Source organism: Pogona vitticeps, chromosome 9 (genome assembly GCF_051106095.1).
Source record: "Pogona vitticeps strain Pit_001003342236 chromosome 9, PviZW2.1, whole genome shotgun sequence".
In the NCBI taxonomy this organism is placed as follows: domain Eukaryota; kingdom Metazoa; phylum Chordata; class Lepidosauria; order Squamata; family Agamidae; genus Pogona; species Pogona vitticeps.
Window position 1 is genome coordinate 15009426 of NC_135791.1, and position 14517 is coordinate 15023942.

Here is a 14517-nt window from a genome sequence, read left to right on the forward strand (position 1 = left end):
GGTTGACTCTTTCCAAGCAGTATTAGATCTTCGGGACTTAAATCAATTTGTCGCTTACCATCGCTTATGTATGGTTACTCTGGAGCGCATCCTTCCTCTCATTCAGGAAGGAGACTGGTTTGCTGTGATAGATTTAGCGACTCATATTTCCATATCTCCATAAGAGTGGACCACCACAGATTTCTTCGCTTCGCCCTTGGGAATACAGCCTTCCAATACAATGCCTTACCATTCAGCCTATCTGCAGCTCCTCGCGTCTTTACCAAGTGCATGGCACCTGTTGCCACTTTTCTGCGCACACGGGGCATAGCCATCTACCCATATATAGATGATTGGCTTCTCATAGCTCTCTCAAGACAACAGGCCACAAGACATATACATCTCACTAGGTCTTCTGGAGGACCTAGGTCTCAAGGTAAACTACGAAAAATCCGTCCTACGCCCGGTCCAGTTGATCACTTACATAGGTGCAGTGCTGGACTCTCCACATGCATGAGCCTTTGTTCCCAAGGAATAAGCCACCAAGATAGCCTCTCTGATACGGCAGTTCCAACCACACGTGCAGGTGATGGCTCACTGTACCCAAAAGCTTCTAGGACTCATGGCCTCCACCACCTCAGTCATTCAGCATGCGCATTTGAAAATGAGATCCCTGTAAGCTTGGTATCTCACTTTTTTCAATCCACTCACCAGTTCTCCTAGGAAGCTTATGCAGGTCATCCCAGAGCTAGCAAAACAACTTCTGTGGTGGACCAAACTGCTCAATCAGTTTCTAGGCAGGCCCTTTGCCCCTCTGACTTCCAGAGTTATGACAGACACCAGCATGGTAGGCTAGGGAGCACACTGCCAACACCTCCAAGTTCACGCATCCTGGTCTCCACAGGAAGCATCCCTGCACATCAGAAACCTGGGACTCCTGGCAATGTTCAAGGCCTTTCAAGCATTTCTACCCCTTCTTGCAAGCACCGCGGTTCAAGTCACGATGGACAACACCAATGCGATGCACTACAGCAACAAACGGGGGGGGGGACACATATTCCCTCCCTCTTCTATACTTGACAGTTCAATTTTGGGAATGGTGTCTCGAACACCACATCTTTCCATCAGCAGTTCACATATCCACCTGAGACAACGTTTGGGCAGACAGACTCAGTCGAACCACCTTTCAAACACATGAATGGGCTCTCAACCAAGAGATCTTTCTTCAAATTTGCAAGAGGTGGGGAAATCCACCAATAGATGTGTTTGCTAACATTCACAACACCAAGTGCGATGCGTATTTGTTCAGGGCGGGCAAGGGGCCAGGATCACTGGGAGATGCACTCATGGTCCCTTGGAACAGAGATCTGCTATACATGTTCCCACCTATTCCACTTATCCTAGGTATCATTGTGAAACTCAAGCAAGACAACGCAAATGCCATTCTGATAGCCCCTTACTGGCAGAGACAGCCATGGTTCACAATGCTCTGAACCATGGCTTCGGAGTTCATGCGTCTGCCATCTCTTCCACACCTTCTGACGTTGCACGATGGGAAAACTTACCACCCGGATCTAAACTCCTTACACTTAACAGCCTGGAGAATATCACCCCAGTAGAGACTATCCTGTCTCACCCTTGGAAGCTGACCACCAAAACCATATATGCCCACAAGTGGTTATTGTTTCAGAAATTTGCTGCTACCCATAGTCTACCAACAGTTCCAACATCTATGGAAGCAGTTTTGTTTTTTCTTTCATACCTTTTCGATAATTATCTAATCCTGTCTACTCTCAAGGTGTATTTATCAGCTATCATAGCACATCAACCCCAGGACTCTGATGCGGCTCTGTTGTTTCGCCACCCTAGAGTAAAACTTTTTCTTAAGGGTGTGGCTCTCCTTGCTCCTCCTCGGATAACTCCGACTCCTCTGTGGTCACTCCATACGGTGTTGAACCATTTGTCTTTACCGCCCTTTGAACTGCTGGCAACAACCTCTGAACGGCTTCTGTCCTATAAAGTCCCTTTTCTTGTTGCTGTGACCTCTGCCAGGCGTGCTTCCGAACTGGCAGCTCTTAGGGTTGATTCCCCCTTTTTTTCAGTTTCACCCAGACAAGGTGACTTTGTATCCTGATGTTTCCTTTCTCCCCAAGGTATGCTCTGAATTTCACATCAAGCAATCTGCCGACCTTTTTCCCAAACCGTCTAACAACATTGAGAAGTTTTTACATTTACTAAATGTGTGCTGTGCTCTGTCATTCTTACTTACTTAAAACCTTTATTGGCATTAAAAGGGGATAAAACAGCAGTAACAATTTATGTCATAGTGTTACAAACCAAGAAGGACGGGCGTGAAGGTAAGAACTGGGAGGGTGATGCGGGGGGAGGATGGGGCAGGGGTTTTGACTTGGAGACCGCTAAAAGAAAATCTGCTACCACGCTAGTAATGGTCGCCGAGTAATCGCTTAAAAGGGTGGGGAGGGGGTCAGCTAGGGAAACAAAAAGGGACGACAGAAGGGGTTCAAGGATGTTGTTTCTTAAATGTTGATGAGTCGGGCAGCGGAATAATATGTGGTCTAGGGTATCGGGCTCAGATGAACAAGAGAGACAGAGTCTATTGATGCGTAGTATGTTTGCAAACCTTCCAAAGTGAACAGCTGATGGGAAAATGTTTAGTCTTGCTAGCATAAAAGCCCTCCTTTTACTTGGATTAATTAGTTTACTAAAATAGTTTGAGGGTCTACCGAGTGAAGGGGAAAGGCCGAAGAAGTGAGGGGAACAAATAGGATTTAAATTGGGGAGTAATAAATTGAGTTCCTGTTGCCAGAGTTTAGATTTGATGATTTGATGGGCTCTGTGAAGGGTGGTGTCTGAAAGAGATTCGGGGGAGAGGTCCAAGGATGCGAGCTTAGCATCAAGAATATTGAACCACTTGGATGAAAAGGGATCTTTTAGTAGGTCATTGAGTATGGAATCTGGTTGGGTATTGACGTGTAGTCTAAGCCAGAACTTGAAGGTTAGGGACCAAGCGATAGTAGAGGGAAGGTGCATGCCTAATTCGAGTATCAATGTGGACAATCTAATTAGGTTTGGGACTCCAAGAATCCTTCTGAGAAAGGAGGCAGCGACTTTATCAAGGTCTTGATTAGCAGCCTCGATCCAGATTGGGGCTCCATATAGCAGCTGGGAGAGGATTTTGATTTGAAATATATGGAGAGCAGCCGGAATGTACTGGTTGCCACTATTGAAGTGGAAACGGGCGACTGCGTTTAAATGTGGCATGGCAGACGAAATGGCAGCTTTACAATGGTGAGTCCAGCTGAGTCGGGAGTGGAAGGTGATCCCCAGATATTTGAAAGTCTGGACTTGCTGGAATGATAGATTACCAATCTTCCAGGCTGTCGGGGCCCAGGATTTCGAGAAAACCAGGATTTTTGTTTTCTCGGGATTGATTGATAATTCATTGGAGAAGCAGTATTCTTGGAAAGAGGATAGCAGAAGTCGGAGGCCAGGTTTAGTGACAGACAGCAGCACTGCGTCATCTGCATAAAGAAGAATAGGTACAGGGACACCATTGAGAGAGGGAGGGGAGGTTCCAGAGCTAGGAAGAGCGGGAGGCAGATCTGCAAGGAATAGATTGAAAAGTGAAGGGGCAAGTATACACCCTTGGCGGACTCCTTTGTTGATAGGGATTTCGTCGGTCATGGAGCCTGTGCCATCGAGGCGAATCCGGCACGAGTTGGAAGAGTGGAGGCGTTGGATCAGGAAGAGAAGGCGGGGGTCGATCCCCCAATTGGACAGTTTCTTCCACAGTATGTCCCTATTGATTGAGTCAAACGCTCCTCTAAGATCAATAAAGGCCGTGTACAATCTGGCTCCATAATGAACGGAGTATTTTTCTGCGAGAAAGGATAGTGTGAAGGCGTGGTCAAGTGTGGAAGCACCTGGGCAGAAACCTATTTGTTCTCTGCCCGGGAGGGCTTTTGAAACTGCCCAGGTTGTGAGTCTGTTGAGTAGTAGTTTGGAATAAAGCTTCCCAATGGATGAGAGGAGGCTTATTGGTCTGTAGTTATTTGGTGAGGCAGGGTCGCCCTTTTTGTAAATGGGTACAATAATTGAGGATAGCCAGGCATGAGGGAAAAGACCTGAATGGTTGATTAATGTGAATAGGTTGGATAAAGGCCCCGACCACCATGAGGGGTTGCTTATGAGGATTTCGGATGGAATGTCATCAGGACCTGGCGCTTTCCCAGTTTTCAAAGTATTAATAAGTTCTTCCACCTCATACGGGGTGACCGGTGGCCATTCCGGTAGGTCTGGGGGATGCAGGATCGGGTCGTTATGTGTAGTTGGAACTGTAAAGATTCTAGAAAAGTGAGTGGTCCAAGTAGAGGCAGGAATGGGAGGTGAAACATTACGAGCTAAGGGGGAGTTAGTGCGGGAAACCTGGGACCAGAAAGCTTTATGGTTGTTGGAGTGGATTGCATCATGGAGTAAATTCCAGTTGTGTTGGGCAAATAAGTGCTTCTTTTCTTCTAGGAGGAGTCGGCAAGTTTTCCTCAGATGGAAGTATGATTTTAAAAGGGCCGGGGAAGGGTCACGGCGGACTAAGAGGAAAAACTGCCTGACACACTTCTTGGCATTCAAGCATTCTGTGTCAAACCAGGAAGGGGGGTGTTTATGGGAATTGGTAGAAGAGGATGCTCTAAGGGACTGGACGAGTGCCTTGGCAAGGGACTCGTAAGACGCAATCGCTGTAAGGGGGGAGTTGGTCTCAGTCAGTTTCAGATTAGAATTAGTAGAGTCTGTCGTACTCAGCCAAACGTTGAAAGCTTCCTCCATCTTAGGGGACCATTTGAGACGAGGTATAGGTTTTGGTCGAGGGTCCTTTGATCTCATGTTGAGGATTTGAAAACTTAAGACGAGATGAATGGGTAAATGGTCACTTTCAGAACGAGAGTCAATAGTGAAGTCTGAAAGGTAAGGCAGGACGGCTGAAGAGGTAAGTGCATAATCAAGAACGCTAGACCCCCTAGAAGAGAAGTGGGTTAATCTGCCTGGGATGTCGTTGGCGGTGGAGCCATTGAGTATGGTTAAATTGAATTCAAGGCATAAATCAACCAATTGTGAGGTGTAGTTGTTGAATGCGGAGTCTAAAGAAAGTCTAGGACCTTGGAACTCAGGTGGAATCAGCTCTTCCGAGTCCCAATTCATGTGTAGAGACAGGGCTGAGTTGTTGGAGCCCATTCTAGCGTTAAAGTCGCCCAAGAAAAGAAGGGGGATGGATGGATCGGACACCAGGTATTCTGTTGTAAAGAACTTGACCTCGTCCCAGGGGGAGAGGGTATCTGTATAGGATGGGGGAACGTATATATTAAAAACTAATATCTTAAGGTCCTTGCATGCAAGCAAGAATGCTTGGAAGAACCTAGATTGGGAAACAATGGGAGTTAAAGAGTACCCAGAAAAGGGTCTATACAAACAGCAGAGGCCGGCACGAGGGCGGCCCATTTGTTTAGATTTGAAAGCTGGGAGATGATAGGGAGTGAACCCTGATATGTATGGAGGGGTTAGGGACCAGGTTTCTTGAAGAAAGATGATATCGAAGGACGAGAGATAACTGATGAGATCGGGATCCGTTGTTTTTTCCCCCCAACCTGCAATGTTCCAAGAAACTAACTTAAGACAGGCTGCTGGATTTAAGAAGGTCTGCGAGAGTGCAGGTAGTCAACAGGGAAGGTTGGAGTTAGATGAGCAGGAAAGGGAATCGATATGGGTTGGGTAACTGGGGTCCCCATTGAGAACTTGATTGTTGGCTAAAGAGGGAGCTCTCATGTGTGTTCCGCCTGATAGGTGGGAAAGAGATTTGGCAACTAAGGCTGGCGAAGAGTCAGGAGGGGTTAGCGATATGGTCTCGGGCTCCTTGGTGCAGACCGAGTTATCCCCCTTGGGGTCGGGGTTTATGAGATTAAAGTTAAGAGGAGGGACAAGTTGTGTTGAGGCATCCACTGAGAGGAAGGAGCCATCTGGGGAGTGTCTATTCACAGTACAGGTAGGGAATAAGGAGGTGGGAAAACCATTGTTATCAGGGAGCAGGGGAGGGATTGGGTTTTCACAGTCAGGGAGAGTCCTTGGGGGGCAATTGGGGATCCAAGGTTCAGGTGCGGGTTCCAGAGTGAGAGGGTGACAATTGGAGGTAATTCCAGTCAGCCGGTCGACTGGGTTCGTCTGTAGCTTTGTCTTGCAGTCAGGGTTCACATCGGCAGAAATCGGAGGAGAAGGAAGGACGGTTGGAAAAGACAAGTCCAGAAGACAGTCCCTGGAAGCGGGAGAAGTATTGGGACCCAGGCCGGTATTTGAAGGAGGTTCTGGTGCAGGGGCCGGCGTCATGTTGTCTTGCAATTTAGGCTTGACCGGTAAAAGGCTCGCAATGGTAGTGTTCCTAAAATGTCTTTGGGGAAAGATGCCGGCTCTTCTCAGGATTCCTGCACGTGAGAACAGCAGACCCGGGATGTGCTTGGAGTTGAAAAACAGCAAAAGACGGTCCATAGAGTGAGCAGAAGGTAGTTTCTCAATTTTAAGCAGGTCGATAGAAGAGAAGGCTACTTTTAGTAGTATAGCCAGATGGGTTTTGGCCTGCTTTATTCTGGACCAGTCAGGTCGTATTCCTCCGCTCCAGAAAACAGAGATTGCTGCACAGTTAGGTGCATAGATTAGTTGATCATTTTTAGATTCGTGAGTAAAGTTAAAAGAATTCTTACATGGGAGATTGGCAGCAGCCTGCTGGGATACACATCGGTTGGAGCCTGCAAGTGAGCTAGAGTTGATTGATTGCATCCGGTAGAGTCCTTTTAGAAGTTCAACCGCCATGTCTAAATGGGTAAATATCTGTTTTACCGTCTGAGCAGTTAGGAGGAAATGTTTCATTAGCATGTTATCTGGCTCCTGCTCCAGTAGTAATTCTTTGTCAGGCATGGGAGGTTGTATGTTCCCACAAGGGCTGTTGGGGGGAGTAACAGACTCCGAGTCAGCTGGATGGGCGGAGGGGAGGGCAAGGCCCGGTAGTAAATCCACAGACGCTGAAGGCTGGTGCAAAGGAAAAAAAGCCTCCAGCTTTGTCTGTTTGAAGTTTGGGGTAACATCAGCTCCGGAGTCCCCTGGGGATAATGCTCTTTTCTTTCCCATAGGAGTGGTGGTAAGAGCAAGGAATTTTGCTAGAAAGCTCACTCACGGTTCAGTTGAATGGCGTCTGGTAGGAGCCGGCCAGCTGGTCCTGATAAGGCTCTTGTTTACCAAAAGAAACAGCAAGCTAGCAGCAACACATTTCCACAGGCTCGGGGAATGTTCAGTTTGAACGTCGAAAACACAGGAGGGGAATAATCAGTTCCAAACTTGGAAAGGATAGAAAGAGGGATAAAAAGGCAGCGGAGCTCCAACTCCTGCGTCCTTCCGTTTCGGAGTTTACGGGGGATCCCTTTTGCTTTCCGCTCTGTCATTCTGTGTTAAGCAGACTGCCTCTTTTAGGAAATCTAACCGTTTATTCATCTCCCCTTATTTACCTCACGGGGGACACCACATCTCTGCACAATCCATTTCCAGGTGGCTGGTACAGACCATTTGTCTTGCCTATGAGCTTGCAAAAAGGCCTCTCCCTACGACCATATGAGCTCACTCTACAAGAGCGGTAGCAGCTTTGACAGCCTTTCTTAGAGGTGTTCCTATCTATGATGTTTGCAAGGCTGCCACTTGGTCCATGCCCTCCACCTTCACCTCTTACTACCAGTTGGATGTACGGGCTAAAGAAGATGCTAGATTTGGCAGTGCAGTCCTGTCTTCTGTGTTGCCATGACGTCCCTCCACCTTGGAAGGTAAGCTTGTCAATCACCCATTAGTGTGCATTCACAGAGGCCACAAAGAAGAAAGAGATGTTACTTACCTGTAACTTTGGTTCTTCGAGTAGTCCTCTGTGAATTCACATGTCCCGCCCGTCCTTCCCTCTGTCCGTCACGTGTGTCTCTCATTTTGAGCAGCAGCGGCATTGGGGAACTAAGGTAACCACTAGGATGAGCGGACCACGTGGGCTGCGGGGGGGGGGGTCCTAGCAATCTTTTTCGCTCCAAAGTATCCGAAGCCTCTGCACATGCGCACACTTAACCCATTAGTGTGAATTCACAGAGGACCACTCAAAGAACCAGTTACAGCTAAGTAACCTCTCTTTTTAAAGTCAAGATGAATAAATAGTAGATTCATCGATTCATCAGAAAAAATCATGAACTTGTGTTTCATTAACTTTTTTTAAATTATGAATCACAACGAATTGCCATTTTTTCAATTTGTGCCCATCTCTGGTTGCATTATTTGTATGCTATCACCCTATTGATTTAACTATTAAGTTTCCAGAAGCTTCTCTTGCCTCTTACAGATCTTCAACTATTACTTAACAAGTCTTCTGAGGACAAAGTGAAGTTTCTGTGCACAATGCCACTTCTACCTCAAAATATTTGTTATTTTTTTAAAGGTACCACCAGATTATTGGTTAGCGCAGGCTGCACATCTCTACTCTACAAAATGTCTTTCAAATTTACAATTTTATCTCTATTTCTATAGATCACTTCAGTGTGTGCTTTTTTCCCCTGTTCTGAATTTATCCAATGGAATATTGCTGTTAAATTTCAGGAGTAAACCATCTGATAGAGGAGTCTATAGGAAAATAGCTGCTATTGGTGTGCAATCATTGTAATGTTTGCAGAATGGTGAAAACATGACACCTTTCCAAATTGACCCCCTTATAGTGGTTGAATCTAGAGATGTTACAGAAATTGGTTTGCACTGGATTGTTGTGGTGGTACTTGATTGCCTTCCCTCCTTCCTCTTTTGTGATAGTAGTGATTCCAAAAAGCCCATTTTCTACCCCTGATGTGATTTCTGAAAAGAGCACCATGCATAGTGGCACAAAAACTCTTCTGGAGCATCATCCTGGACAGAGGGGGCGCAAACCTGGTCGCAAGCGTGGCCGGACATCCAAGGCTTTGACTAACCACCCCAACTTTCCCCCTTCAAAGGCAATGGAGCCTTTGAAATTCCCCAAAAAGAGGGGACCAAAGCCTGGCAGCAAGGTAGGTGTTGTGTGTGCATGGCTGAATTCTGTATGCATACCGTAGTCAGAAGCTATTCTATTTATATGCATTGCAACATAATGGTTTTCTAATATAGAGCTAATGGTAGAACCAGTTCTGACACTGACCAAAGGTTCCTTGCTTTGAGGTCTTCCTTTGAGTAATACATCGTACAAACTTTGCTTAAATCATTTTTATGCTGCTTCTCAGCCAAAAAGCCTCCTGCTTATGCAGTCAGTTGTAACAAAACAGTCCATGCATGAAAGTTCATAGGTTAAAAGGGAAATAGCAATTCTAGGAAAGGGTGATACAATGTCCTAAAATGTTCAAAGCATCTCCTAAAATGCTGCATGAGATTATGATTTGCACATGGATTCTGTAAATAGGAGAAAAAACTTAGTTTAGTAGCAAAGAAGTACACTACTTGCTTTTATGGAGAAGAACTTAAGTTTAGTCTTTTAACACCTCCAGTAAATAAAGTAGCACGTTCTAGAAAATTCATTCTTTGTCTGAGATGTTTTATGGCTACTGCCAACTACAGTTGATATTTCTTAGTAAGATTGACAAATATTCTGACATGGTACAAAGTAGCTTCCTTTGTTTCTACAAACAGTTTAAAGTAATAGAAAAGAACTTGAGGTAGTTTCATTTCTCTAAGTAGAAGATTTCCTGTGAATATTTTGATTGGTTGGTTTTGGTTCTTAAGAGAAGGGGAGGTTGTAAATGTAGTAATCAGGTTAAAAAGTTATGCCTTCCAAAATTTCTCTCCATTCAGCACTATTAATTATTTCTTTATGGCTCTCCTACCTGTTATTGTCTCAAGCTATTTTTATCTCTTGTCTTTTAGACATTTGTACCACTAATACACCATTTCCTCTTGACTTTCTTGAGAAGAAGTCCTCAGGGTTGTGTTTTAAGTATATAACAGCTTTTTTCGTTGTTCATTATACTTTTTTCTATTAGAATATATTAATATGATTCTTTGCAGAGAAAGCCTCGAACGTCATTAAATCCAGCACCCACCTCCCCTACAACCAGCACTCCTGAACCTGACACTAGTACTGTACCACAAGATGCAGCTACTATCCCCAGCTCTGCTATGCATGCTCCTACAGGTAAAGTGTTCATGCTGTTGCTTCTCACCTGATTATTCTGAAATGGCAGCTGTAAGTGATATAAAAAACTAAGTAAATCTAAAAACTGAGAATAAGCAGAACAATGGCAATTTGTCTTTGTTACATATTTGCAACTGGAATTGAACTAAGAATGCTGAAACCCTTTGAAGATGACCCATAGGTTTTTCATCACAGCACTCATCTTGGTAATTAAGAGGCAGATTGAATTGGATCCAGAGGCATGCAACAAGGAAGCATGCTTTGGCTGCGGGCTACTTGCTTATTTTCTTTTATGAATCTTATGATGCATACTGATGTACTGAGAAGTGAGCCTGCTATGGAAGCACATTTTGGGTGTACATTCAGCCTCCTCCTCCCAGATTGAACTTGTGAACAGTCTGTTCCAGTTTTTAACAAACCTTAGAATTGTACAGCAAGCTAGCTAGAACAAGTGTCAAATCAATGCACAGTTGATTACAGAATCATACTCAGAGAGTGCTTATCAATGACTCCTTCTCAAACTGGAAGAAGGAAACAAGTGGAGTACCACAAGGCTTAGTCTTGGGCCCATTGCTCTTCAGCATTTTTATTAATGACCTGGATGAGGGAGTGCAGCAAATATTTATCAGGTTTGCAGATGACACAAAATTGGGCAGAATAGATAATACCTTGGAAGAAAAGAACAAAATAAATCTTGAGCACTGGACTGAAAACAACAGAATGAAATTTAACAGGGATAGGTACATACTTCTACACTGTAGGGGGGAATTACATTTACAAGGGGAGATATTTAGTTCAGTTTTATTATGAGTAAGAATGATTTTCGAATTGTTGTAGATCTCAAGCTGAATACGAGGCAACAGTGTGACATGGCTGGAAAAAAAGGCAAATGCTATTTTAGGAGACTATAACAGAGGTATAGTCTCCAAAACCCATGAGGTACTAGTTCCCCCCTGTTTGGCACTGGTTAGATCTCATCCTGAGTACTTTATCCAGTTCTGGATACCACACTTCAAGAAGGATGCTTACAAATTGGAACAAGTTCAGAAGAGTGCAACAAGGATGACCAGGGGGCTGGAAACCAAATGCTATGAGGAAACACTGAAAGATCTGTGCATGTTTAACCTTGAGAAAAGAAGACTGAGGGAAGATATGATAGCACTTTTCAAATAAGATTGTCAGAGGCGGGAAGGGTCTGTTCTTGATCCCAGAGTGCAGAAAACGTAAAAATGGGCTCAAGCTACAGGAAACAGATTTTGGTTGAATATCAAGGAAAACTTCTTGACTGTTAGAGCAGTATGGAAGCAAACCAATTATCCTGGTAGGTGGTGAGTGCTCCAGCGTTAGAGGTATTCAAGGGAAATTTAGACAATTGCCAGCTCTGCTTTGATTTGGAGTCCTGCATTGAGTTGGAGGTTGGACTTGATGGCCTTATAAGCCCCTTCCAACTAAATTATTCTGTGATTTCAAGTCTGGCTGGCCCTTGTGTCAGCTGCAAAGCTTTAAAGTATTGGAGGGAAACCCCTTTAAAAATTAAGAGAAAAAATACAGAACAAACATTTGAACAAATAAACATGCACAGCACTGAAAAACAGTGCTTAAAAACTGGCCTGGCAGCAGTACCCAAAATACCAGGAGAAATGCAGGAAACAATAACAGCCACTCTTTGTGGCCTTCATAGATCTCACAAAGACCTTTGATTTGGTTAGCAAATGACAGAGTTAATAACGTGCCAGGGGGCGCCAACAAGTAGATTTCTCAGAGAGACAAAATTGCTCAATGAGTTAACAAGCAAAGAGACAATATTGATTGAAGAAAAGTTATATTAAATCAAGTTTGAAGCAATGTTCATACATAAAGCTTTGTCCTTATTCAGTCCAATGGTCATACACGGCAATATCAACAGAGTTCAGTCATAAATCAGTTCCGTAGTCAATGTCCTTGTAAATCAGTATTGTAGCACTTCTTCTTCACCACATTCCACACCACGATGCCATGTCACCACCACCAGTGTGTGTGTGCTGAGACTGCTGGCTTTATTTCAGGTTCAGCCAATCCTTGGTTTCTCCCACAGCTGATACAAGTCTTACTACATACATCTTGTATCTCCACAGCTGTTTAAATCATTATTTTACAGTCTTTCTACACATAGATTCTTACAAATACTTACATCATTCAGGCTCTTTACAACTGATTTCACAAAACTGAATTAACAATTCCCTTCAGGTTAATATCAAACCTGTCAGCAGGGAGGGCCTTTTTAAAATACTTTCCAAGATTGGATGTCCACCTCAACTCCTTAACATCATCAGGTCCTTTCAGGAGGGAATGAAAGGCACTGTAGTTTTTGATGGCTCAACATCAGATCCCGTTGACATCTGAAGCAGAATGAAACAGGGCTATGTGAGGACACCAACCCTTTTTGGGATCTTCTTTGCTGTCATGCTGAAGCATGCCTTTGGAACTGCAACAGAAAGTGTCTATCTCCGGACTAGATCAGACGGAAAGCTCTTTAATCTCTCTAGATTGAGAGCGAGGACCAAAGTCCAACTGAAATGCATACGGGACTTCCTCTTCGCAAATGATGCAGCCATTGTTGCCCACTCTGCTGAAGACCTCCAACAACACATAAATCATTTTAGCAAGGCCTGCCAAGACTTTGGACTAACAATCAGCCTGAAGAAAACACAAGTCATGGGCCAGGGCGTGGACTCACCTCCCTCTATTACCATCTCCACACAAGAATTGGAGGTTGTTCATGATTTTGTGTACCTTGGCTCAATGATCTCTGACACACTCTCTCTAGATGTCGAGCTGGATAAACGCATTGGCAAATCAGCTACCATGTTCTCTAGACTCACAAAGAGAGTATGGCTTAATAAGAAGCTGATGACATATACCAAGATCGAAGTCTATACAGCCTGTGTCCTGAGCACACTCCTGTACTGCAGTGAGTCCTGCACCCTTTGTGCACGGCAGGAGAGGAAGCTGAACACCTTCCATATGCGTTGTCTCTGACACATTTTTGGTATCACCTGGCAGGACAAAGTTCCAAATAGAGTAGTCCTAGAACAAGCTGGAATTTTTAGCATACAGTATATACATTACTGAGACAGCGACGTCTACGTTGGCTTGGGCATGTTGTGAGAATGGCTGATGGTCAGATTCCAAAGGATCTCCTGTATGGACAATTAGTGCAGGGAAATTGCCTCAGAGGGAGACCACAGCTGCAATACAAAGACATTTGCAAGCAGGATCTGAAGGCCTTAGAAATGGCCCTCAACAGATGGGAAACCCTGACATCTGAGCGTTCAGCCTGGAGGCAGGTGTTGCATCACAGCCTCTCCATTTTGAAGAGACCCTTTTCCAGCAGGCCAAGGCAAAGAGGAAGTCACAAAAGCAGCAAAATCAGGGAGCTGGATAGGGGACAGATTGGATTTGTCTTCAGTATGGAAGGGATTGTCACTCTCGAATTGGCCTCCTCAGCCACACTAGACACTGTTCCAAGTCCTCCATACAGAGCACGTTACCATAGTCTTTTGAGGAGGATGCCTAACTGAACTAACTGCCAGAGCTTCAGAACTTGCCAGGGCTGGTGCTGACCCTGTCATCACCATAATACTTACACTGCCATCAGTTTTCCACCTGCTGATCATCCCTTTTCCTGAGACATGCCTTCCTGATGGGTGGCACTTGGAGAGCTGAGCTGTCATTTAATTCTGATCTGCATAAGCAGCCATCATTCAATTTTTCCCAAAATGTGGTGGCCAACGTCAACATGTGCACACCTCTCCTTCCCTACCAGTACATTTCAGATCCTGACTCACTATTTTGTCTTGGCTTCCTAAACTGAGAAGAAATTTCAGTTGCTGAACAATCTTATAACTTTAACTTAGGCCTTTTCTTCTTGCCTAGAATGTAAATTATGAAAAATGTATGGATAGTTCAAATGTAATCTTTACTAGCATAATTGAGCTTGAATTGGTTTTCCTGGCAATATTGCCTAATGCCAGCATGTGAGAAACTGGCATGCAAAACATTTTTGAGTAATCCTTTGTGGTGGCTATGAGATACCTGCATTATTATATTCTGCAGAATGGATTATGCACTGTATCCAGTTCTTCTTCTTTGTGGCCTCTGTAAATCACATTGTGGGTGATCTGCACCTGTGTGGAGCCTCGTCGGAATATTCTAGAGCTTCTGCAGTAGCAAAAAATACATTAGAATAGACCCCTCCCCTCCATATAAGTACCTTAGCACCAGGACTCTCCCTCCATTTTTCTTTCAACTGCCATGTTAAAGAGCCC

General features: G+C 44.5%; 1 protein-coding gene across 12 annotated transcripts in view; it reads left to right on the plus strand.

Moving 5' to 3' along the window:
• The window catches only part of SCMH1 (Scm polycomb group protein homolog 1), a 270467-nt gene that overhangs the window by 183730 nt on the left and 72220 nt on the right, over window positions 1-14517 (plus strand). For 7 of the 12 annotated variants that reach the window (XR_012081153.2, XM_072980285.2, XM_020813425.3 and 4 more), the window contains 2 exons: window positions 8863-9095; window positions 10084-10210. Coding sequence is in view for 10 of the 12 variants with exons in the window: in XM_072980285.2 (XP_072836386.1) it covers window positions 8863-9095; window positions 10084-10210 (360 nt within the window). In the remaining 2 variants the exon portion in view is untranslated. The remainder of the gene's footprint in view (window positions 1-8862; window positions 9096-10083; window positions 10211-14517) is intronic. The other 5 variants (XR_013538465.1, XM_078380211.1, XM_078380213.1 and 2 more) reach the window with 1 other exon arrangement.